The 26,688-nt window shown below is 39.5% G+C and overlaps 1 protein-coding gene across 2 annotated transcripts in view; it reads left to right on the forward strand.

Moving 5' to 3' along the window:
* The first annotated feature begins 6,974 nt into the window (after nt 1-6,974).
* The window catches only part of SDCBP (syndecan binding protein), a 29,023-nt gene continuing 9,309 nt past the window's right edge, over nt 6,975-26,688 (forward strand). For both annotated transcript variants that reach the window (XM_079796655.1, XM_079796656.1), the window contains exons 1-3: nt 6,975-7,066; nt 22,659-22,724; nt 26,440-26,518. In XM_079796655.1, coding sequence (XP_079652781.1) covers nt 22,674-22,724; nt 26,440-26,518 — 130 coding nt within the window. In that variant the 5' untranslated portion in view covers nt 6,975-7,066; nt 22,659-22,673. The remainder of the gene's footprint in view (nt 7,067-22,658; nt 22,725-26,439; nt 26,519-26,688) is intronic.

Genomic DNA, 26,688 nt, shown 5'->3' on the forward strand with positions numbered 1-26,688 from the left:
GTTTAACAGATGTTAGGTTTATTGTGATATAGGTCTTCCTTATAGAGGGTGGGCCTTCATAGAGTCAATCACTGGAGAAGAGGCCAATTCTCAGAGGAAACTAGACCTAAAATACCTGCAGAGTGAGATAAGGAAACCCCGCCTCCTTCTGGCCTTTGTTTTGTTGTCTTCAATTTTATAGGCTCCTGGCTTCGTACCTTGTGGTTTTGAGTTACTTCATTGTGCAATCCTTTTTGAAGGCATTTTCAGGGACAACAGGAATCCTAACTTAAGTAAAAATGAAGCCCAGCCAGTGTGGTTCAGTGTGGTCACAGTCAGGACACATGCAGGGGTTTCTGTCTCAATCCCCAGTAGAAGGAGGCAGCCAACCAATGATTCTCATCATTGATGTTGTCATCTCTCTTTTTCTCTCTCTCCCTTCCTCTGTGAAATCAATAAAAATATATTTAAAAGAAAGAAAATTGTGGGGAAAAATATAACAGTTGGAAGTGCTATAAATGCAAATAATGAAAGTAGGTGACAATCTGTTCAATCTGTTCATGGCTAAAGAGGATAGGTGAGCAGGCAAAGAAAGCTGTCTCCTCTTACTCTTTGGCCTGGCAGCTGAAATAGTCTATTAACATTGATTATGACAGAGATCTTCAGTTCTGAATAGTTAAAAATGTGAAAAACAAGGTGGGTCCTAGAAACAAAAAAATAGGGGAATTCTAGAAAGTTTTTCTGTTCCTCAGGCATTGTGCCAGGCATTAAAGACCATTTGAAGTATAGCCCCAGCATTCAGGAAGTTTCTGTAAGATGAAGTAATGTTTAGCACAAAAAAGACCATTTCTGTTTACATGTAATATTACACGGTAAGGACAAAAACAAGAGCTGAAGGATGAGGGTGGGACCCAAAGGTCAAATTAATGTAATCACCCCATTATCCACACAAAAGACACGAAATGAATGAAAGAAACTACAGTAACTTTCCATATGAATGCAGTTCAGAAATTACGCATTTTCCTGGCTGTGTAAATACAACTAATATGAACATCTGGAACATGTTTGGCCATGTGTAATTTGGAACAGAGCCTTTGGCATTCTTTTTAAGGGTGTGTGTATTCACATCTTAGAGAGGAATCCCAAATAGACTTCTACAGTTAAAAGCAAATACAGTTTTTAACATACTGAAAGAGTACTGTCCTGTGTGGTAAGAAACACCAGCCAATGAATTCTGGAACCCAGGGCAACCCACATGTCAGTGTTGTGCTTCTCCTGTGAAATGTGCATGTATTCAGAGAGGTCAATGATTTTACTTTCTTAACAGGACCCAGATGCTCTTAAATATTCTAGATAGTATTAAACATTAACGTAAGTGGCCACAGAATACTCTAGTTAGTGTTCCTATGGTGATCATTTTGAACCCTGATGTAGAAAGAGCTGTACCCTTTTACAAACATGGCTATTTCAACTGTACTATATAGTAAATTCTTGTATATTATCAATCACCTCTTTATATTTTCTGTTGGAGGGATATTGCATGGAGTAAGCTAACATATATTTAAATTTCTGTCCTTGTAAGTGTCCATGAAAGTGTTGGCATCAACTCAACACCAGTGGGAATCCCCAATTTGGGATATGGTGAAGAAGGAAACTTTATTCAGTGCAAACAGCTCAATTGTGATACAGCACAGCTCTGAAGAGGCCCTGGGGCCTGGTGGCCCTTGGGCCAGGCCCTCTCTGGCTAGACAGGTCTGCTCTGCCCAGATCTAGTTTGGTCTGATCTGGTCTAATCTGCTCTGCTCTGCTCCTGTGAAAAATCTTTGGTATTTCAGCAACAGCAGGGGAAACACAGTCTTTAGTGTTCCCTGGAAAGGGAAATTACACTCAAAGCCAGAAGAGAGCTGACTTATACAGACAGAAGTCCCTGCCGTTTCCTGATTGGTTTGTCTTCATGCAAATAAGGACTCCAAATCCAAATCCTTGCATTTGATTGGTCCAAAAGGCACTATCCTGGTTGTTCAAAATGAAACTGCTCTGACTGGATGGTTAAGAAGCTGATGGTGATATAGCTATGGCAGCTCGGATTGGATGGGGAAAGCCTCGGTCCTATTGGTTAAAATAGGATTCCAGGAGCTCCATTATAAGGGCTGGTTCAGATTACAGAAAGACCGTGCAGGTAGGCAAAGTGCAGTTTGCCTGAGAGGCCCCTGTATAGAAATGCTGCTAGGCACTGGGTTTTTTGTTTTGTTTTATTTTCAGCCCAGTTAGCCATCAGGAGCTCTCCTTAGAAGGTAACTTTTTTTTCTCAAGGTCTACACAAATATTATTTATCACTAGAGGCTGGTGCATGACATTCGTGCACTGGGAGGCTGGCGGTGGGGGGGGGGGGGGGTCCCCCTCAGCCAGGCCTGTGCCCTTTAGCAGTCTGGGAGCCCTTGGGGGATGTCCAACTGACAGCTTAGTTGGACATCCTTAGCGCTGCCTAGGAGGTGGGAGAGGCTCCCACCACCACCATTGCACTCACCAGCCATCATCCCAGCTTGTAGCTAAGCAGCGCTTCCACTGTGGGAGGGCACTGACCACCAGGGGGCAGCTTCTGCATTGAGCATCTGCCCCCCGGTGGTCAGTGCGTGTCATAGTGACCGGCCGTTCCACCGTTCAGTCGATTTGCATATTACCCTTTTATTATATAGGATGATGGCCAGTGCGAAAAAGGGAGAAAATAGAGCCTTGAAACAAAATAAGTGACCCAATTGACAGTTGAAACTCCCCTTTATTTTTTAAGTCACAAGTCACTTTACCTTTGCGTGAAGAATTTTTGATAAGCTCACACAATATTTCTATTCTGTGGAAGGAAGGATTTTCTAACTATGGTCAAATTTATTTTAATTTTTTAAGAGAGCAGAATTCATTACACACCTTTGAAAGGGAAGCCAAATGCCATACTATAAATTAATTTAACTTATATCTACAAGCTAACCATTGGTATGTCAACCAACCATATTTTTACCACCTGTCAAAGGTGTGGCTTATGATTGTGATGGAATTTTTAGTATAGATGACTACTTTCCTATGGCAAACTCATCTATGTTGAAAGAACTTTAAAAATAGCTTTGTAAACACTGTAAATACCTGGGGGAAATGATCATTTAGAAACAGAAACTATTATTATTACACAGGAGTGTTCTATTATAAAATAATCAGCTACACATATCCAAACTGAAAAACTGATATTTACTAAGGAATAATTATTTACTTTCACAAGTGTTAAGGCATTACAAAATGACTTATTTCAATGTTCTTTTAAAATAGGGAGTACCTATTTAAAGAGTGATTGAATTGACCAAATATAATCTGTAGTACATATATTTCTTTTCAGAAACCTATTCTCTTTTAAGTGAGATTCTCTAGAATTGCATAAACAAATTGGTTCTAGGAAAGTCACTGTGGAGTGTTTTAAGTGGTGACTTCATTGTTTAACAAAACATTGCTCATAATCTTGTTGATATGAAACCCTGAGGAGAGAACTGTGTTCCGGAATAAAGGCTAACATAAGTTTAGGGCAGTCTGGTTTACAATGTGGCTGAGATTTTTAAAAGGAAGAGGAAGTTACATAATTCAATAATGTAAGTGACTTGCAAATGATCAACTGTTTTTTGTTTTATGGTAAAATTAAATCTTTAGAAATAACAGTGCTAATTACAATAGTACTATTCACTATTATTATTTTAAGAGCCTTAAATAAGACAAATTTCCCAGTTCTGAAAATGGAATAAAAATGTAATTATTCTCATCTTTACTCCTACCCATAAACAACATTATAAACCAGGAATAGATCCAAGGAATAGATCCTTTTAAATAAGAGCACTGTACTTTTCTTATAGCATGGAATATTAAAGAGATTTTAATATTTAATTCTCTAATAAAAAGAGAATCAATATAACCTTTGGTTAAGCATAACCTACCATGGTAATTTTACAGTGTATTTATATTTGTGGATCTATTTTTGGAAGGCAGCTATGCTCACCACTATACCACCAACGCCTTATGTGGATCTATTTTTGTATCAGACCACTGAAAACCCCAAAGAAAGTAATATGTTCTGAAAAATAACTAATTAGCATCTGCAGCTAAATTATGATCATAGTTTGTGCCTAAACTAATAACATGTTGATCTCATTATGCCTGCATAAGTATTATTCAAAGATAAGTCATGTAGAGTGATATGATTACATTTTTGTTCTTGGTCAATTTGCTTCATTTTTTTTTTTTTTTACTGCTTTTTACTCTAATTTCTTATCATTAATTCATCTCCCCACCCCCAAAGGCAGGAATTCCCATTTATGTTCAAATATGTTACTTTTCGTGGAGACATTCCTCCTAAAGCTCCAATTCCAAGTGGAACTGCTGCTTTCTAGGCCTTTTGTGTAGTTGTCATCCCAGGTTCTTCCTTCAACATCGTTCTTTCACTTTTTGCCTCTCTCTTGTGCTGACGCCTCTGTTGTGGGATCCTTCTCGTCCCCCTTTCCTTTTTCTTGTTGTGTTCTTTTTTTTTATCTTTCGAACTATAAGAGAAAGCTTATTTAGAAAGTAACAGAGGTGGAAGCAAGCTGTAGACTAAATAGGCTTGGGAAGCAAGTTACAGAGGCAAAAGGAAGGCCCTTGGAGTTTAGGAGAGAGTCGCAAGGAAAATGCACCTGGGGGGAGGGGGGAGGGTAGGCATGGACATGCTCCCTAGAGAGTTGCGTATATTTTTATTTTTGTGATGAAAGTACACATTTACTGGCCATTTACTTCCTGACAAAGGGAGCATGAGAGATAAATGATTTGATTCCTTGTATATATAAAAATATCTTCATTCTATCACAATTGAATGTTGTAGTTTGGCTCAGTATAAACCTGGTTAGAAATAATTTTCCCTTATAATTTTGAAGGCACTGCTCCATTGTCCTGCAGCTTCAAGCATTTTTTAAAATATATTTTATTGATTTTTTTACAGAGAGGAAGGGAGAGGGATAGAGAGTTAGAAACATCAATGAGAGAGAAACATTGATGAGCTGCTTCCTGCACACCCCCTACTGGGGATGTCCCCGTAACCAAGGTACATGCCCTTGACCGGAATCGAACCTGGGACCCTTTAGTCCGCAGGCCGACGTTCTATCCACTGAGCCAAACCAGTTAGGGCTCAAGCATTTTAAAAAAAATGTTTATTTATTTACTATCTTTTTGTAATTTTAGTTCTCCTTTCTGGAAGATATCATTGAGTTTATCTTCTAAACCTAGAAATTACTTATACCTTTGTCATAATACTTTTAAGTATCAAAGATCTCATTTTTACAATGTAATATTTTGAATATTGCTTAAAACTATCACCCTGTTCCTCTTTTATGAATGCAATACCTTGTTCATCTCTAAAAAAGATTAATACTGGATTTTTAAATATTTTTGTCACTGTTTCCTCCTGTTTTCTTTTTTTTTCTGTTTATTTCTTCATACTAGAAACTTCTTCGAATTGTTGGGAATCTTCAGTATCTGCTCATTTTTAAGCGGGGACTAAAAACAAAGATGGGGCATGTTAAGTGGAGGACTTCATTATAAAGTGATTAGGTCAATTGTCAGAATCCTCAGGTTTTTTTCACTTGAATTTCCTAGAGAGGTATCATTCAATCTGCTGCCTGCGCAGGTGCAAGGGATGACTGCAACTTTAAGCCAATGAACAGATAGAAGGGATCGCTGTGTATAGATTTCCACTCATACTCCATTCGCTAGGGAGTTAGTCTACAGTTTTCTGCAGACATAGGTGAGGGACACATCAAGGTGATTCTGCAGATCAAGATCTTGACAGGACTGGTCCCTTTTGGAGTTTCCAGAAGAGAATGTTTATCTTTTCCAAGTTCTAGAGCAGGGGCATGGAACATCTGGCCCTCCTGACATATTAGGCCAGAGAAATCATTTGGTCTGGCCCTGCCAAGACAACCGCAGGTGGGAGTGGAAATTCAATAAATCTAGGAGCTTTTTTCATAGCAACATAAATTTATATTGAGTTATATCAATTGAATGATGTTACAAATATCCAAATGGCCCTTGACAGAAAAAAGGTTCCCCATCCCTGCCAGCCCTGTTCTAGAGTCTGCCAGCTTCCTTTGGCTCATGGCCACATCATCTCAATCTCTGCTTACTTCCTTACATCTTCTACTACCAATCCACCGGCCACCACGGGGCGGGCAGCTGCTTTACCCATGTATTAAAGCTCTTACGAATTTTAATAAAGCTACCTGTCAGTTCTTTGGAATCAGTCCTGAATTTAGACTTTTGGGGCTTTCCCTAACACTAAGTAACTTAGGTAAACTGCCTGTTTCTTTGTATGCTACTGCGGATGTATCTGTCATATGAATTGATGTTAAGGACCAAATTAGACTATATAAATCAAGGTCTTAGAACTGTGCCTGGAACATAGCCCTCAAGAAATAGTTTTTCAGTTTTTGCATAAGGACACAGCTATTACTTTTAAGCACTACTACACAAACAGCCAAGGATGGACAATGAGTGATAAAAACCAAGGGAAAAAGTTAGAGTGCAAAGAGGGCAGGAGTTGAGAACAGTTAGTGGGAGGAATGTTTTTGAGCCCAATGGTGGATATCCAAGGCTGGCAGAGAAAATCGCCAAAAGATGGGTTCTCGGGACTCTGTATTGGATGGGATGGAATCCACGTGACCCTGAGCTAGCCCAACAGCAGTGAACCAGTGCACCTGGCCCTTGAGCACAAACTATAAGATGGTCAGGGTGGAGACGGCGATGAGCTTAAACGGTGGCAGCGGGGAGGCTCGGCATTCCCCAACCCCCGGGCAGCAGCGCAGCCCGGCACCGGGCTCTACCCACCCCGACCACCCAGCTGCCCCGTTACCAAGGGGACGGGCCACAGGACCGGGCGCCGCGCGCCTGCGCTGGCGGAAGGCGGGGGCGGCGCCGTGACGTGCCTGGAGGGCGGTTCTGCGGCGCGCGCGGCTTTTCTGCCCTCGGGTTTGGGAAGTCGGTGCTAGTGACCGGAGGCGGCGGCGGCGGAGAGCGGTTTCCTGCGGCCTCGGTAAGCAGCCCTGGCGGGGAAGAAGGGACGCTCACGCCGCGTCCCGGGCGCGGGGACGGGAGCAGAGGCGTGGGGACCCCGGGTCACTTAGCGGAGACCGTCCAGGTCGCAACGGTTTTCGGAAGGTGGCGGCGGCGACGCCCGCGCCGCGCTGGGCTCCGCGCCCCCCGGTGCGCTCAGCGGGCCCGGGGGGAAAGTTTGCGCGCTCCGCCTGCCCGCGTCCCTGCTGGTTTCGGGGTCCGGACCCGGCCGGGCGGGGGGACGGGGTTGGGGACCGAGCGCAGGTCGGGGACTGTCTCATTCCGGTTCCTTTCGACCCTTTTTGTTCCTCTCGGATGAGGAGAGGCGCGGGCCCTGCCTCCTCGGGAGCCCGCGGCCCGGCCCGGGGGCTGTGCTTAGCCGCCCTCCGCGGGGCTCCTGGCGGCGGCGGGCGGGAGGAGGGTGTTTGCCGAGTGGGCGCAGCCTCGCGGGGAGGGCGGGGAGGGCGCTCGGCGCTGCTTCCCGAAGTTGGAGAAAGGAGCAGGTTTCCAGCCGGGTGTGTCCGGGGAACTCTCCCTGGAGATCTCTGACTCAGAGCCTCGTTCCCGGACTTCCTGGTGAGCAGGGGACGTGGTTCCTTTCTCCGAGTGGATATTCAATCACGAGTCCGCTAATGCGTGCCAGTCCTATTGAAAGGGGTTATAGGTTCCTCTCGTCTGTGTGTATGATCTGCATACACGTTTACTGTTATTTTTCCATTATGTAAGTCCATTACTCAGACAGTCCGCTTGGCTTACCACACTCTTACCATTCACTTGCTTCAAAGAAAAAACACACAGCTGATTACAAAGGAAAATGACACCGAGAAACAGCTGCAGACTGTTCGCTTCATCTCAGATATGTATACGTGATTGATTTAAACTCAAATTTGTCGTCTTTAGTTTTTCTGTTTGCGGTTGTGGGTAGACAGTGAAAAACGTGTTTTGTTTTTTAATGTTGTCTGTTACCAGCTTAGTTCTGTAAATCACTCTCCTCGTGGTGAATAGGATACATCAAATGACTTAAAAATAAGGAAGTGGAATGTCTTTTAAAAGGTTCAGGAAATAGTCACTGCATTAATCTAAATATAACTTGGGCAACATTAATTTTTAGTTATGTGTGCATTATAAGAAAGGATGTAAAAAAATGACCAAAAGAGGGAGAATTTCCTAATAGTTGGCTAAGTACACTCAACTGTGTACTTTTCAATTAAAACAAAAACACCACTTCCTTAAACGGAACATGACTCAACTATTTTTTTTCCTGTTTTCGCCAGATTTAGGTACCTTGTTAAGGTAGTATATGCCAAGAGTTTTTAAAAAAGAAAGATTCCCCCAAACAACTTTTAAAAATACTTCCTACATCTGGTAATAGTTATATTAGTACTTTTTAATTTCTTTCTAATTGCTGCTGCAAATATTTTTTGTACATTTATTTCGTTTTTTGAGGAGGTAAGCAATACCGTGACTGGAAAGTTAAGCAATAAAAAGGTATATTCTCCCATAGTATAGTCTCCCATCTAGGTTCTCCAGCCAACCATAATCCCTTTCTGTAGGAGCCAACCGTTTTTGTATTTCTTAGGTATCCATTTGGGGATATTTTGTACCTATATAAGCAAACATCAATATATTTCCACCCCTTCCATTTCTTTCCATTTGTTGTTATTGTGGTAAAATACATTGTAACATAAAGATAACCATTTTTAAGTGTACATTTCGGTGGTATTAAATACATTGATACGGGCAACTATCACCACTAGCATCCATCCCCAGAACTTTTTTCACCTTGTAAAATTGAAGCTCTATATACCCATGAAACAGTAATTTCTCATCCCCCCAGGCTCTGACATCAGCCATTCTACTTTGTGTCGTTATGATTTTGACTAAGCACCTCATATAAGTGGAGTCATAGAGTATTTGTCTATTTGTGATTGGCTTCTTTCACTTAGATGTCCTCAAGGTTCATCCATGTTGTAGCATATTGCAGAATTTCCTTCCATTTTAAGGTTGACTAATATTTTATTGTGTGTGTGTGTGTGTGTGTGTGTGTGTGTGTGTGTGTATGCGCCATATTTTGCTTACCGTTCATCCTTCCTTGGACACTTGGGTTGCTTATATGTGTGAGCAATTGTGAATAATGCTACTATGAACATAGGTGTACAAGTAATCCCTTCAGACCCAGATTTCAATTCTTTCAGGTATATACCCAAAAGTGGAATTGCTGGATTGCATGATAATTCTATTTTTAATTGTTTGAGGAACTGTCATATCGTTTTCTATAGCATCTATAGCAATTTATAGTCCAACCAACATTGCATTTCCATAGTGATTGGTGATGTTGAGTATCTTCAGGTGCTTATTTGTCATTTCTGTATCTTGGGAGAAATGTGTATTCAACTTTTTTGCCAATTTTGTTTTGTTTGTTTTTTTGTTGAGTTTTAGGAGTTCTCTAAATATCCTGGATATTAATCCCTTATCATATATATGATTTGCAAATATTTTCTCCCATTCTGTGGATTGCCATTTTACTCTGTTGGTAGTGCCTTCTGCTGCACAAAATTGAAGGATTTTCATGAAGCCTAATATGTCTCCTTTTTCTTTCATTACCTATGCTTTTGGTGTCATATCAAATAAATCATTGTGAATCTTTTGTCCCATGTTATCTTCTAAGAGTTTTATTGTTTTAGGTCTTATATTTAGGTTCTTGATGCATTTTGAGTTAGTTTTTTTTAATATGGTGTTAGGTAAGGGTCACCTTTATTGTTTTGAAGTATACTAGGTGTACCAGTTAATAATGGCGGATTTGTAATAAAAGAAAACACGATAATTTCAAGAGAAACATCAAAAGTGCTCTTTTCAAAGTAATGTCCACCACTAGCTACACATTTCCCCATCTTTCAGGTAATTTGTGGATACCATCCCAATAGAACTTTTCTTGTTTTGAGGCAAACCATTCAGAGACCCAATTTTCCACTTCTTCGTACTTTTTGAAGTGCTGCTCAGAAAAAGCAGGTGCCATCTATCCGAATAAGTGGTAATCTGAAGGAGCAAGGTCTGGTGAATATAGCTGGTGGGTTAATACTTCCCAGGCAACATCTTTTAACGTGTCTTTAACTGGTTTTGAAGTGTGTGATGATGCGTTGTAATGAAGCAAAATTACTTTGCCTTGTCTTCTGGCATGTTCTGGTCGTTTCACGATCAAAGCGTGGTTCAAATTGATTATTTGTTGTCAGTATTAATGGTTTCACCTGGTTTTAGAAGCTCATAATACACCACACCTTCCTGATCCCACCAAACGCAGAGCATTGTCTTCTTTCCTAAGCTATTTGGCCTTGCAGTTGATGTTGATGGTTGACCTGGATCAACCCATGATTTTGTGCATTTGTTTGGGATTCTCAAAATAAATCCACTTTTCATCGGCCAGTTAAAATTTGATGCAAAAAAGACTTTCTTTCGTGCCATTGAAGCAACTTTTTTACTGAGGACTTTTCGGTTTTCCATTTGTCTTTCGTTCAGTTGATGTGGCACCCATTTTCCTTCCTTAAAATCTTTCCCATTGCTTGTGAACATTTGGAAATCGTTTGCTGAGCAACGTTTAATCTTCAAGTTGTTTTTGAGTTTGACATGCATCTTCATCTAATAATGTTTGTAATTGTTGGTCTTCAAACTTTTTCGGTTGACCTGAATGTTCTTTGTCTTTCACATCGAAATCACCACTTTTAAAGCGTTTAAACCAGCGTTCACAAGTATCTTGAGATGGAGCATGTTCACCATAAGCTTCCCGAAGTATACAATAACTTGCAGCAGCACTTTTCTTTAAAGTAATGAATTAAAACTTCCCGCAAATGCTTTTTTTTATTTTGGCATGAAATTCGACATTTTTAAGCGTAAAAATACCTGATGTTAACACCTTCAGCAAATTTGACATACAAAGTTTTGAAGCTTGCTGTCAATACAACAAAATAGCATACATATCAAATCGCGTATATATTAACATATGTGTAACTCCATCTATTGAAAAAAATCTGCATTATTAACCGGTACACCTAGTATATCAAATTTTTCCACCATTATTTGTTGTAAAGACTTGTCTTTTTCTCATTTAATGGTCTTGACACCTTTGTCAAAATTCGATTTACCAAATATCTGAGGGCTTATCTCTAGGTTCCCTAGTCTCTTCCATTGGTGTATTTGTCTTTATACCAATACCATACTGTTTTTATTACTGTAGTTTTATAGTATGTTATGAAATCAGGAAGTGTGAGTCCTCCAGTGTTGTTCTTTTTCAACATTTTGGGTATTTGGGGTACCCTGAAATTTCATATGAATTTTGTTTTTTTCTATTTCTGGAAAAAAGAAAAACGGTCATGGAGATTTTTATAAGGATTGCATTGAATCTGTAGATCATTTAGGCTAGTGTTGACATTTTAATAATACCAAGCCTTAATCGATGAACATGGGATGTGCTTTCATTTATACCTTCTTTAATTTTTTTTCAGCATTGCTTTGTAGATTTCATTGTATAATTCTTTCACCTTTTGATTAAATTAATTCTTACGTATTTTATTTTTTGATGCTATTGTAAATGGAATTGTTTTTGTAATTTTACTTATTTTTTAAAATATATTTTATTGATTTTTTTACAGAGAGGAAGGGAGAGGGATAGAGAGTTAGAAGCATCGATGAGAGAGAAACATCAATCAGCTGCCTCCTGCACACCTCTTACTGGGGTTGTGCCAGCAACCAAGGTGCATGCCCTTGACCGGAATCGAACCTGGGACCTTTCAGTCCACAGGCCGAAGCTCTATCCACTGAGCCAAACGGGTTAGGGTATAATTTCCTTTTTAGATTGCTCATTGTTTATGTATAGAAATGCAACTGATGTGTGTGTGTGTGTGTGTGTGTGTGTGTGTGTGTGTGTGTAGTCCAGGGTTTTTTATACCGTAAATATAGAAGATCATATCATCTGTAAACAGATAATTTTACTTCTTTTCCAATGTGGATACCTTTATTTCTTTTTTCTTTTTCTTTCTTTTCTTGCCTAATTGCTGTGGCTAGAACTCTGTTGAATCTAAGTATTTTATTTTTTGATGCTATTGTAAATGGAATTATTTTTGTAATTTTCTTTTTTAGATTGCTTACTGTTTATGTATAGAAATGCAACTGATTTTTGTGCATTGACTGTATCCAGCTGAGTTTGTTTATTCTAACAGCTGTGTGTGTGTGTGTGTGTGTGTGTGTGTGTGTGTGTAGTCCAGGGTTTTCCATACCCTAACATAGAAGATCATATCATCTGTATACATAATTTTCTTCTTTTCCAATGTGGATGCCTTTATTTCTCTTTTCCTTTTCTTGTCTAATTGCTGTGGCTAGAACTCTGTTGAATACAAGTCGTGCAAGTGTGCCTCCTTGCCTTGTTCCTGATCTTAAAAGTATTCAGCCTTTCACAAACATTGAGTGTGGTTTGCTTTGGATTTTTCATATATGGCTTTTATTATGTGGAAGTAATTTCCCTCTATTTCTATTTTGTTGAATGTTTTTATTATAAAATGTTGTTGAGTTTTATCATATGCTATTTCTGCACCAATTGAAATCATCATGTGGTTTTTCCCTCCATCCTTTTGTTGATGTGACATACTATTTTGATTATTTCACATGTTGAAAGATCCTGCTCTTAAAGGAATAAATCCTAAAGGTATATAGCTGTATAATTCTTTTAACATGCTGTTGAATTCTGTTTGCTAATATTTTGTTAATGGTTTTTGCATCAGTGTTCACAAGTGATTTTATAGTATTCCAATACCTTTGTTCGAGCCTTGATATCAGGGTAATGCTCTCCTCATAGAGTGAGTTAGGACTCCCTCCTCTTCATTTTTTTAGCAAAATTTGAGAAGGATTGATATTCTTTTTAAACGTTTAGTAGAATTCATCAGTGAAACCATCAGGTCCAGGGCTTTTATTTGTTGGGAGATTGTGATACTGACTCCATCTGTTCACTAGTTAGAGGTCTATTCAGATTTTATGTTTGTGACTTAGTGTTGGTAGGTTTTGGGTTTCTAGGAATTTGTCCATTTTATTTAGGTTATGCAGTTTTGAGGGGGGGCATATAGTTGTTCATAGTACTCTAGTAATCCTTTTGATTTCTGTAGGGTCCATGTAAATTTATCACTTTCATTTCCGGTTTTAGTATTTTGAGTTTTCTCTTGTTATTTCTTAGTCCGTCTAGCTAAAGGTTTTTCAATTTTGTTAATTTTTTTAAAGAACCAACTTCGATTTCATCGATTTTCTCTATTTTTTCAACTCCCTATTTTATTTATCTTTGTTCTCATCTTATTTCTGCTAGCTTTGGGTTTAGTTGGTACTCTTTTTCTAGTTTAAGTCCGCCCTCCTTCCTTTTAACACAATTGTTAGCATATTTATAATACAGTGCTGTAAATCATGCTTTTCTCTCCAGTTAATGATAATATATTGAACCTCTTTCAATATAGTGTATATAGAACTTCCTCCTCCTCTTGTGTTCTGCTATTACAGTCGGTGCTTCAGTGAATGAAGTTCAACATATGTCACTTTTTATGTGCATTAAAGACCTGAAATAATCTTGCTGGATTGGAGGGTATTTGCATTTATAATTTTGGTAGATGTTGCAGTGTCACTTTCTATGGAAATTATATTAGTTTGCACTTCCATGAGTAATGTTTGAGTGTTTCTTAAAGCCTTAATATCAGAGAGTGTTGTCAAACTTTGGATTTTTGCCAGTCCAGTAGGTGTGAAATAGAATCTTTTAGATAAAATGAAATTCTTCTTAGAGTAGACTTTATATGACCATATTTTTCGGTGGCTTATCCGAATCTTGGTGGAGATTTATTAAAAGGAAGAGTTCCACTGTTCTTCCATGAAATATGTGTCAGCCTGGCAAGTATTTTAACTAGTGCCCAGGTAATTCTGATCTGATGCTGAGACACATTTGAGAAACGTTGCTCTAGATGACCGTTTAGGACTTTTTCAAAGTATACACGTTCTTAGACACTATATATGAACCATCTGAATGCTTATTAATTTTCAGTACATTAGAAAACACAGCCATCACTGTTTACCATTGAGGTCCTTTGAACATTTAAAAAATTACTTTAGGCCATTTAATGAATAACTAGAGGCCCGGTGCACGAAATTTGTGCACGGAGGGGGGTTGTCCCTCAGCCCAGCCTGTACCCTCTCCAATATGGGACCCCTCGAGGGATGTCCGACTGCCCGTTTAGGCCTGATCCCGGTGGGCAGTCGGATTCCTAAACAGGCGGTCGGACATCCCTCTCACAATCCAGGACTGCTGGCTCCCAACTGCTCGCCTGCCTGCCTTCCTGATTGCCCCTAACCACTTCTGCCTGCCAGCCTGATCACCCCCTAACCACTCTGCTGCCAGCCTGTTTGCCCCCAACTTCCCTCCTCTGCCGGCCTGGTCACCCCTAACTGCCCTCTCCTGCAGGGTTGATCACCTCCAACTGCCCTCCCTTGCAGGCTTGGTCCCTCTCAACTGCCCTCCCTTGCAGGCCGGGTGCCTCCCAACTGCCCTCTCCTGCTGGCCATCTTGTGGTGGCCATCTTGTGTCCACATGGGGGCAGGATCTTTGACTACATGGGGGCAGCTATATTGTGTGTTGCAGTGATGATCAATCTGCATATTACTTTTATTAGATAGGATACAGGCCTGGTACAGGGATGGGGGCCAGCTGGTTTGCCCTGAAGGGCATCCCGGATCAGGTGGGGGTTCCCTTGGGGTGTGGAGCAGCCTGAGCGAGGGGCCTGTGGTAGTTTGCAGGCCGGCCACGCCCCCTGGCAACCCAAGTGGAGGCTCTGGTATCTGGAATTTATTTTCCTTCTACAATTGAAACTTTGTAGCCTGGAGCGGAGCCAAGCCTGGGGCTCCCTCTGAGGCCGGCAGCCATTTGTGTTGGGGTTATAATTGAAACTTTGTTGCCTTAAGCGGGTGGCCCTGGCCAGGGTGTGCAGAAAGCTTTGCTTCCCCTGTTGCTGGCGGCAACCCTGGCCTGGTCTCTCAAGCTCCATTTTGCCGCCATTCTGTTTGAATTTGTTTACCTTCTATAATTGAAACTTTGTAGCTTGAGTGGAGGCTTAGGCTTTCTCTGTTACCTAGGAAACCTTGCTCTCTGTGGCTGTAGCCATCTTGGTTTGGGTTAATTTGCATACTCGCTCTGATTGGATGATGGGCGTGGCTTGTGGGTGTGTAGGAGGTATGGTCAGTTTGCATATTTGTCTATTATTAGATAGGATTTGCTGAAGTGAAAATAAAGGAATAGTAAAAAAAATTAGTAACAGTCTGAACATTAGAAACTTGGATTTTTATTATACACTAGAGGCCTGGGGCACGAAATACATGCACTTGGGGAGGGGGTCCCTCATCCTGGCCTGCGCCCTCTGGCAGTCTGGGAGCCCTTGGGGGATGTCCGACTGCCCCGGAGGCAGGAGAGTCTCCCCCCCCCACCACCACCACCGCTGTGCTCGCCAGCCGTGAACCTGGCTTCTGGCTGAGCAGCACTCCCTCTGTGGGAGCACACTGACCACCAGGAGGTAGCTCCTGTGTTAAGCATCTGCCCCCTGGTGGTCAGTGCACGTCATAGTGACCGGTCGCTCTGCTGTTCGATCAATTTGTATATTAGCCTTTTATTATATAGGATTTTTCTGGTTTTGAAGGTATCTGTAGCTGAAATGGGCGACGTCTTTTGAATACAACTAATTGCTCAACTGTCATGAGTGAATTTGGAACATATACATCTTATAAATGTAGTTCTATATACAACTCTAATATGTTCTAGCTTATATTACTTTTGGTTCTTTATGTACTCAGTTGTCAAAATAATATACTGAATCTAGATTTCAAATAAATCTCTAATAGGTTCTGTCATTACTATCTGGTAATTTTTCTACTTGCATTGTCAAAATGCAGTACTTTTGCAAAGTTTAATGGCACATGATTTTATTGAGAGGATGATCATGTTGTGTGTTCTATATTTACAAGTAATTTTCATTTACACTTTTTATCAACATCAATTAGAATAATAAGTGAAATGAGTTTTTAAGAATATCTCTACTGTTTTCTTTCACTCACCTTGTTTGAACATCTCCTTCATTTGGCCACTTATAAACCATATCAAGTAAATTTTGCTGCACAAATATAAAAGATTGAAGAAGAGGGTACTATCCTTTTATTACCCCACCACTTCCTTGCTTGGGGGTGGGAGGGTGGTGGCTGGCCTTGCCCCAGCAACATCTGACACCTTTCATGTGTCAGGCGACCTCCACATTCTTGACTCACGCAGGAAAAATGTTAAGACACAACTCTAGGTGAAAGTAAGTTTATTAAGACCTAGCTCAGTGAGGTAAAGGAATGGTCCCCCGAGAGGATTAGGTGGTAACTCCGGGACAAGCTGCCACTATCCAATTCTTCCCTGGGTGCAAGCCTCATGGGGACCCTTAGAGCTTAGCTTAGCATAGAAGCAGCAGAGGGGGTGAGGCTTTGCTCAAAGAAGATAGTGCACAGTCGTCCTTAGACCTGAGGGTTTCTATAGGCAGGAATGTTATGGGAGGTCTCAACAGAATGTTGTTAGATTTCCCGATGGGTAGGTTAGTCTGCTGATGTATAAAAATGAGCATATAGTGAGATCAGGGGTCATTCTCTGGTTAGTTTTACCTCTATCTTGTATTAGACTGGCTCTAATTGTGTGTTTTTGTTATTGTTATCTTTCTGACTAACGTTATTTAAATCACTGGCGCATAGATATCTTTGGTTTGGGAGAATAGATTTAGACCACCTGCTCTTAGATATCTTTGGTTAGGGGGTATGTAGTTTTGTAATTTATCAGCCAACTGTTAAGTGCTCAGCCTTAATTTTCTCATTCCACTTGCCTGGGAACATTCCTAGTTTCTTACTAACCTGTCTCATTTGTAGTAAAACAGATCCCAGGGACTTGTTTCAAAATATTGCATGATAAAGTCCTTCCTTCTGAATGACTGAATGAAAAATCATATTTCTTTTATTAATTAAAGCTATATTGTTTATGCAATGATTCTTAAATTGGAGGAATTTCAATTTTAGACTTTCACCACATGAAAACTCATTTTTATATTTATATGATTATTTTTCTCATAAGAGTCTAGAATACAGCTACTTGGTCTCTTTGTGTTCAACTTCTGACTTGCCTAATAAATGTCTCTTTCTCTGTTTTCTCACTGCCATCCTGGGTGAAAAATTCCAAATTTTCTACTGTGTTCAATGAATACTTTTTAGAAAAAAACAGCTACAAAGATGGTATCTCTAGACTTTACCTTCTTGGAAGAGGATGCAGTACTTTGGGCAATACAGACTGTTTTAGGACCTTAAGATGGTTATGGTTGTACTTTAAGTAACTACCCTGGTATGCATTTCCATTATTTCCTATGCAAATTAAAAAGATTTTGTATCATTTTACTTTTTCACTAATTGAAGCTAATTAGGTTACTCCTATTTTTAAATACGGAATAATTTGATATCCTGGATTCCTGTGAAAATAATTTATGGGAATAGAATGTTCAAGCACTTTGCTGTTGAGGAGTTAAAGCAGTTAGTTCAGTGATGGGCAACCTTTTGAGCTTGGTGTGTCAAACTTCGCCAAAAAACTGAGCATAACTCGGGTAGTGTGTCACTTTGAGGAAAAAACATTATTTCGCAAATGTTTCATCCTCAGGAGCAGCAAATGTTTCATCTTTGGCATGCGGCCGCTGAGGCCGCCTCAGCGGCCGCATATCACCAGAAATGGTTACGCGTGTCAGTGCTGACACGCGTGTCATAGGTTCGCCATCACTGAATTAGCTTATAGAAGATTTTTTTTTTAAACAAGCAAGTGTGTCCTAACAGAAAAGATTAGTTGACTTACTAGATCAAACTTTAAGCTGAGCCACTGGAAAGCAAATTAAGTTGGTGGCAGCCAAAACCGGTTTGGCTCAGTGGATAGAGCGTCGGCCTGCGGACTGAAGGGTCCAGGTTCGATTCCGGTCAAGGGCATGTGCCTTGGTTTCGGGCACATCCCCAGTGGGGGTGTGCAGGAGGCAGCTGATGGATGTTTCTCTCTCATTGATGTTTCTAACTCTCTATCCCTCTCCCTTCCTCTCTGTAAAATATCAATAAAATATATTTAAAAAAAATTAAGTTGGTGGCAGAGCTGGGGCTAGGACTTGGTCTGTTAAAAACTTTATTTTTAAAATTCAGGTATAATTGACTTATATTAGTTTCAGGTGTAAACATAGTGGTTCGATGTTTGCATTACCACAGTAGGTCTTGATAACATCTATCACTGCACATAATTACAATTTTTTTCTTGTGTTGAGAACTTTTAAGATGCACTCTTTTAGCAACTTTAGATATACAGTACAGTATTAACTATAGTCATCATGCCGTATATTACATCGCTAGTATTTATTTATCTTATAACTGGAATTTTATACCTTTTGACCCCCTTTACCCATTTTGGCCATTCCTTACCCCTGTCTCTGGCAACCACCAATGTATAAGTTTGGTTTTGTTGTTTATTTTTCACATATAAGTGAGATTATATGGTATCTGTCTTCATGTGACTTATTTCACTTAACATAATGCCTTTGGGACCACATGAAGCATAACATCAGCATCATCAGGGTACGAGGAGGAGAAGAGAGAATGTAAGGGATCATGAACCTATTTTAAGAAGTAATGTCTGGAAACTTCCCTAACCAGGTGAAGGAAAAATTCACCCAAGTCCAGGAATCACAGAGTCCCAAATAAAGTGAACCCAAAAAGGGCCACACCAAGATATACCGTAATTAAAATGGCAAAGGTTAAAGTCAAAGAGAGAATCTTAAAAGCAGCAAGATAAAGACAGGAAGATAAATTACCTTCAAGGGAGCTCCCATTACTGTCAGCTGATTTCTCAACAGAAACATGTCAGGCCAGAAGGGATTGGAATGAAATATTTAAAGTGATGAAAAGCAAGTACCTACAACCAAGACAACTTTAGTCAGCAAGGCTATCTTTTAAAATTGATGGAGAAATTAAGAGCTTCCCAGACAAGAAAAGGCTAACGTAGTTTGTTACTGCCAAACTAGTATTGCAGGAAATGTTGAAAGGTCTTCAAGAAGAAGAAGAGGAGGAGCACAGTTAAAGGAATAAAATGGCTATAAATACATACCTATCAGTAATGTCTTTAAGTGTAAATGACTTAAATGCTCCAATCAAAAGACTTGAATGGTTAAGAAAACAAGACTGATATACAAGAGACATACCTCAGAATGAAAGATACACTCAGTCTTAAAAGTGAAAGTTATTTTATGCTAATGAAAGGGGGGGGGAAAGCTGGGGAGGCAGTTCTTAGACAAAATAGATTTTAAAACAAAGGTTATGCTAAGAGACAAAGAATGACAGTACCTAATGATAGATATAACCCCTGTAAACATTTATTTACCCAACATAGAAGCACCTAAATAGGTAAAGCAAATATTGATGGACATAAAAGGAGAGATTTACAGTAATCAGTTACAGTAGGGGATTTTAACACCCCATTGACATCAATAGATATATCTTCCAGACAGAATATCAAGGACAAGGAAAGGTGGTCTTAAATGATACACTAGATCAGATTGACTTAATTGATATCTTTAGAGCATTTCATTCCAAAGCAGCAAAATATACATTCTTTTCAAGGGCACATGGAACATTTTCTAAGGCAGATCATATGATAGGACACAAAACAAATTTGAATAAATTTAAGAAGATTTAAATTCCATCAAGCATCTTCTCTGACCATAATGGTATGAAATTAGAAATTGATCACAGGAGGAATACTGAAAAAGACATGGAGGCTAAATAATATGTTACTAAATAATGAATGCTTTAACAGTGAGATCAAGGAAGAAGTCAAATGATACCACTGAGCCATGGCAGCGGCTAGGCTACTCATTGAGTTTTGAAATGAACCACTCGTACAGTTCATTTCTTACAAGTAAAATGTAATCTTTTAGGTAGCCACTGGCAGAACTAAAAATAGAAATAGTATTAGATTACCAGCAGGTACTGAAGGAGCCTGGCTGGAAAAAAATCTCTTTCTCCTCCAGTGTACCTTCAGTTCTCTGTACTGACAATGCTGCCAGCTGGCAAAAGAGCAGTATGTAAAGGGCCCATCTCCCTTTCCACAGAGCAGCCAATAATGGGTGGATGTGGATATGAGCGGTAATAAACTGGTAACCGGATCAAGAACCTATGTTAAACCCTATACAGTTTAGGATATATTGTTATACTAGAAGCCCGGTGCACGAAATTCGTGCACGGCGGGGGGTTGTCCCTCAGCCCAGCCTGTACACTCTCCAATCTGGGACTCCTGGAGGGATGTCCGACTGCCCGTTTAGGCCCGATCCCATCAGGATCGGGCCTAAACGGGCAGTCGGACATCCCTCTCACAATCCAGGACTGCTGGCTCCCAACTGCTTGCCTGCCTGCCTTCCTGATTGCCCCTAACCGCTTCTGCCTGCCAGCCTGATCACCCCCTAACCACTCCGCTGCCAGCCTGGTTGATGCTTAACTGCTCCCCTGCCAGCCTGTTTGCCCCCAACTTCCCTCCTCTGCCAGCCTGGTCAACCCTAACTGCCCTCTCCTGCAGGGTTGATCACCTCCAACTGCCCTCCTTTGCAAGCCTGGTCCCTCTCAACTGCCCTCCCTTGTAGGCCGGGTGCCTCCCAACTGCCCTCCCCTGCTGGCCATCTTGTGGTGGCCATCTTGTGTCCACATGGGGGCAGGATCTTTGACCACATGGGGGCAGCTATATTGTGTGTTGCAGTGATGATCAATCTGTATATTACTCTTTTATTAGATAGGATAGAGGCCTGGTACAGGAGTGGGGGCCAGCTGGTTTGCCCTGAAGGGTGTCACAGATAAGGGTGGGGGTTCCCTTGGGGTGTGGGGCAGCCTGAGCGAGGGGCCTGTGGTGGTTTGCAGGCTGGCCACGCCCCCCTGGCAACCCAAGGGGAGTCCCTGGTATCTGGAATTTATTTTCCTTCTACAATTGAAACTTTGTAGCCTGGGGCGGCAGCCATTTCTGGGGCGGCAGCCATTTCTGTGGCAGTTAATTCACCTTCTACAATTGAAACTTTGTAGCCTTAAGTGGGTGAGCCCGGCCAGGGTGTGCGGAAAGCTTTGCTTCCCCTGTTGCCGCTGGCAACCCTGGCCTGCTCTCTCAAGCTCCATTCTGCCGCCATTTGTTTGGATTTGTTTACCTTCTATAATTGAAACTTCGTAGCTTGAGTGGAGGCTTAGGCCTGCAATGGCTATGGAAAGCTTGGCTTGTTCTGTTACCTGGGAAACCTTGCTCTCTGTGGCTGTAGCCATCTTGGATTGGGGTTAATTTGCATACTTGCCCTGATTGGCTGGTGGGCGTGGCTTGGCTGGTGGGCGTGGTTTATGTAGCGGAGTGATGGTTAATTTGCATATTACCATTTTATTAGAGAGGATTGGGTTTAAAGAAAGTACCAGGCATTCATCTCAAAATAGCTAAGCAGAATTTTAAAGTATATATCCTTATAATACTTTTAAAAAATGTTTTATACTACAACAAAAAAAACAATTGATGGTGACTGAAAAAAAACTGAATGATATAGAAATGTTTAAAATGTAAAAATTTACCTCTTATTCTGCAGGTCCTTACTCTATTTTGTTCATGTCTTCTGAAGATAAAACTATTATTAATAGTTGGTATACAGTGTATTTTCTATATGCAGTTAGTTGACCGTTGATCAATAAGGGTGTTAGGCTCACGGACCACTCTTGCAGAAGAAATCTGAATATAACTTAAGTCGGCCCTCATCATATTCAGTTTCCAAACTGCAAGTAGAGATACAAGTTGACCTTCAAAGGTCAACTGTACATATATATGTATATTGGGGTGGGCAAGAGTAGGTTTACAGTTGTAAATTAATACAATAATTAACAAATAATACAAGAATAAACTGTTTTGTATATTCACAGCTGTAAGCCTTTTGCCCACCCCTGTATATATGTATTTTCCCCTAGTGATAGAGGCTTTATAGATAAGTAAGCTAGATAAATCACATAATCATTCTTTCTGATTTTCTAAACTTTTTAAATTAAGGACTTTTATTTGAAGGGAAGTTTAATGCCTCTAATGGATATAGTTTGATAGTAGTGGTAAGGGAGGGGGAGGTAGCTTGGTAGCCATTAATTAGTAAGCAGTTTTATATAGCCTAGATCAGGCGTCCTCAAACTACGGCCCGCGGGCCACATGTGGGCGTTTTTGCCGTTTTGTTGTTTTACTTCAAAATAAGATATGTGCAGTATGCATAGGAATTTGTTCATAGTTTTTTTTAAACTATAGTCCGGTCCTTCAATGGTCTAAGGGACAGTGAACTGGCCCCCTGTTTAAAAAGTTTGAGGACCCCTGGCCTAGATGAACATATTTTCCCATAAATTTATGTGTATTTTGCTAGTTATGGATACTATTTTAGTGAAAATTGAATTATATAAATTTTTCTTTGTTTTTTCCTTAGAAAAATCCTGCAAAAATGTCTCTGTACCCATCTCTTGAGGATCTGAAGGTAGACAAAGTAATTCAGGTACGTTTAATTTGTTTAAGTGTTCTTTTCCCCATATACTATGTCATACATTTTAGTTACAGGTAAAGCAAAGCAAGACATTTGAATAGATATATTTGTTCATGTTCATGCATCATCAACTTTTTTCAGTTTATTAATTGCAGACTACAAAGTTATAGAAATGCTAGCTATTCCTTTTCATTTTGTGAATTAATGGGCATGGGATATTATTTCTCTAAAGCTGGACTTAAACTACTCACTTGATAGGTAGATTTTATGACTAAAATTTAAATACAGAATACATAAGTTGGTAAAATACACTCCAATTTTTTGATGTTGTAGTTTTGGTTAAAATTAGAACATAGGGATCTTCAGTTTTGATCAATCTTTAAAATAATTCTTTCTCTCGTAAGTTAAAAATTACAGAAATAGTGAAGTATACATGCTGCTTATAGAAGAGTAGTGATGTGAAATCATAAGGAACGTGTCAGGATCTATATCCTTTTAGATGTAGGCTGCAGACATTTCACACATTCGTGCTCTAAATAACTGTTAGAGATTACAGTATTGCTTATCTCATTAAGTTAAAACTTTCTGTGATCCTTCATGTAAGTCTTAGTTCTGGAGGCATGTTTCTGCTTAAGGAAGTTTGGGGTTGGGATCAAATCTTTCTATTTGTAAATTTTTATTATGCTTTTTAACTGGTGATAACAAAGTTTTTAATGCGTCTGTCTTGATTCCTGTTTACTTTCAACTTTATATCTTATAAACTTAGAATTTTTTCAGCTATTGTTTGTTTTAATTTGACAAGATAACTCAAACTCGTGTTGTACTTTATTTCTAAAATCTTTTTAATATCTTCTTTCTGAATTGTTTGGTACTTCAAAGCTTATTACTCTAAAGATCCATTTTACTTGAGACTGACCTCAGTTTATGTGAAGTGAGATTTACTTAATAATTAGTTAATGAGCATAAAAAGTTTATTTCAAACTTGTGAGAAGTCTTAAGCAACTTGAAGAATACAAGTGTTTTTAGACAAACTGTTAGCCTTTTGAGAGTGAAAAACCTTGGCAGTAATAGTAACAAATATGTGGCTGAATTATTAACCTTGTAGTAATGTAATGTAATTAAATGTGGTGGGGGAGATCAGTGAACACATTTTTCATCATAGATCTATGGATATTAGAATATGGTTTGTAAAATCTCTCAAATCCATTGTTCAGCTGCCAAGGCTTTGATGCTTCATTTTTAAGAGGCATGTTCAGTCATCTTAAATGCTCTATCATTTCTTCATTTTTTGTTGGTGTTTTTCTCATGTGGTTTTTATTTCCATAAAGTTCATCTGAACACACACATTTTCTTTTTGAAAAGTCCTTATCTGAAATATTTAGCCTTCAAAGAATAACAATGAAGCCAATAATGACATCAGCATTAAATGATAAGGATTTGCAGATGGATCAGAAAGAATCTGTTTTCTTTCTTTCTGTTCCATTTTATTGAACTCTAAATTAACCATGTTGACTTTGAGCTAAGGTTTTTTATTTTGAAAAGCAGAAAAAGAAGGAAAGAGTTTTTATTGGCAAATGTTAGAAGGCTATAGTCTACATTAGGCTGACCTCTTTAAGCAGCAGCAAATTTATGGATATTTCCATTAGAAGAAGACTTTTTATGTTTTGAGCAAAAAACTGCTTTGAGATATAATAATGAGTAAAGAGGGGACATATAGGTGTGTGTTTGTTTTTAATTCTCACTGGATTTAAAAGTATTCTTAGCGTCTTGGGCAGTTTTAGTGTGTGTGCGTGTGTGTAGTTAATTTTACACAGTAATTCATACTTAGGTTTATTTTTGTTCTTGAGATGCACTTGCAAAGGTGGTATTTGTTTTCTAATCTTCTGGCCTTTTACACCACAGCAAAGCTAAAATGCAGCTGTTAACTGGCAGTTCCTATGTAGTAAACTATTTCTACAATAGCCATTAGTCTGTGACTTTCCACATCATATAATTCCTGAACCTCTCTATCCATTACAAATTCTTAACAGGATCCTGTGGTTGCTGTACCTCTATAAAATAAGCTATTAAGTAACAATGATATAGAGATCTAGTACTTAGAGTTTTCTAATGCAGTGAGCAGAGGGGACAATGACAATGGTAGCTCACAAGCGTGGTCTGTCCACATGCTTTCTGTAATGGCAGAAACAACATGCCCCAGCAGAAACTGTGTGCCCCCTTTTAAATAGTTTGAGATTTCAAATGAGTGTAAAACAGTTTGTACATTTAATGACTCATAGTCCTTAAGCTCTTGTACCATCTTTCTTTTATTATACCAGATGACGTAATCATGTATTTGGTTGCAGAGAACTTTCTATATAAGGAATGGGGCAAAAATAGGTTTACAATTGGGAGTACACAAAACAGTTTATTTTTGTATTACTAATTACTGTATTTTACATATGCACAACTGTAAACCTACTTTGCCACACCCTACATATTCTTATTTCAGTATTCCTTGGACTAAGAATAGTAGCAATGAATGAAAGAATAGAAAATAATAACCAGTCTAAAAAGGAATACTTTTTTAAAAGATATTTTTATTGATTTCAGAGAGGAAGGGAGAGGGAGAGTGAGAGAGGGAGAGAAATATGAATGATGAGAGAGAATCATTGATCGACTCCCTCCTGCACTCCCCACATTGGGGATCGAGGCTGCAACCCGGGCATGTGCCCTGACCAGGAATGGAACCATGACCTCCTGGTTCATCAGTTGACACAACCACTGAGCCGTGCTTGTCATTTATTGTGTCGGTGATAAAGTACATGTTTTGCTTACTTTGTAATATTTTTGTATTTAGCATAGCCGCTTGTTATACTTGCTAAAATGAAGATAAGGTTTATTTCAATAGAAAATGCCACAATAAATATTAGCAACTTAATATTTTAAATATTTAAAATAATATTTAAGCATGTAGGTATTTTTCTGATGTGATTTTTATATGATTGAGCTTTTTTCTTATGCAGATAAAATATTTTAAAATTAATTCTTAAAAGAACAATGAAAATTTAAAATGAGTAGTCATGCATTTTGAAAATATTACTATATTAATTTGCTACACCAAATTATATGATATGTGGAAACATGCTTACTCAAGTTTTTTGTGGTAGTGTTATATATTTAGAATATGAAAAATATTTTTTATAGATTTTCTTTATTTTTTTACAGATTTTCTTTGAAAAATATATTACTGAAATGTTTGAAACTAAACTTTGAGTACAACTTCAGTGTTTTAGTTTCTTTTTGGGAATAATGAATTAAACTTATAAATAAGAACTAGAGGCCTGATGCACAAAATTCATGCACGGGGGGAGGGGAGGGGCTCCCTCAGCCTGGCCTGTGCCCTCTTGCAGTTGGGACCCCTCACTCCTAACTGCCCGCCTGCTCGCTCCTTACTGCTTGGCTTGCTGCTCCTTAGTGCTGCCACGGAGGTGGGAGAGGCTCCTGCCACCACTGTTGTGCTCACCAGCCGTGAGCCCTGCTTCTGGCTGAGGGGTGCCCCTGCTGTGGGAGCACATTGACCACCAGGGGGCAGCTCCTGCGTTGAGCATCTGCCCCCTGGTGGTCAGTGCGCGTCATAGCAACCAGTCGTTCTGGTCATTCCGCTGTAAGGGTCGCTGGACTTTTATAGATACAGATTTTAAGTACATATATGACATTATTGTTAGAGTTTTCTTTTCTTTTTCAGGCTCAAAGTGCCTATTCTGCAAACCCTGCCAACCCAGCAATTTTGTGTGAAGCATCTGCTCCCATCTCTCAAGATGGAAGTAGGTTTATACTTTGGATTCATTCTCCTTAAACAGAAATCTTTAAGCCTTCTTTCTTGGAAATAAGAAATCCAATATTTAAAATTTTTTATTTAGTATGAAACTAGTGGTTAAAGCTCTAGTAGTAAGAAGAAGAAAAATGTTTATTTTAAAGCCTAAACCTTTAATGA

The sequence above is a fragment of the Cnephaeus nilssonii genome (genome assembly GCF_951640355.1).
Source record: "Cnephaeus nilssonii genome assembly, chromosome: 18".
Lineage (NCBI taxonomy): Eukaryota > Metazoa > Chordata > Mammalia > Chiroptera > Vespertilionidae > Cnephaeus > Cnephaeus nilssonii.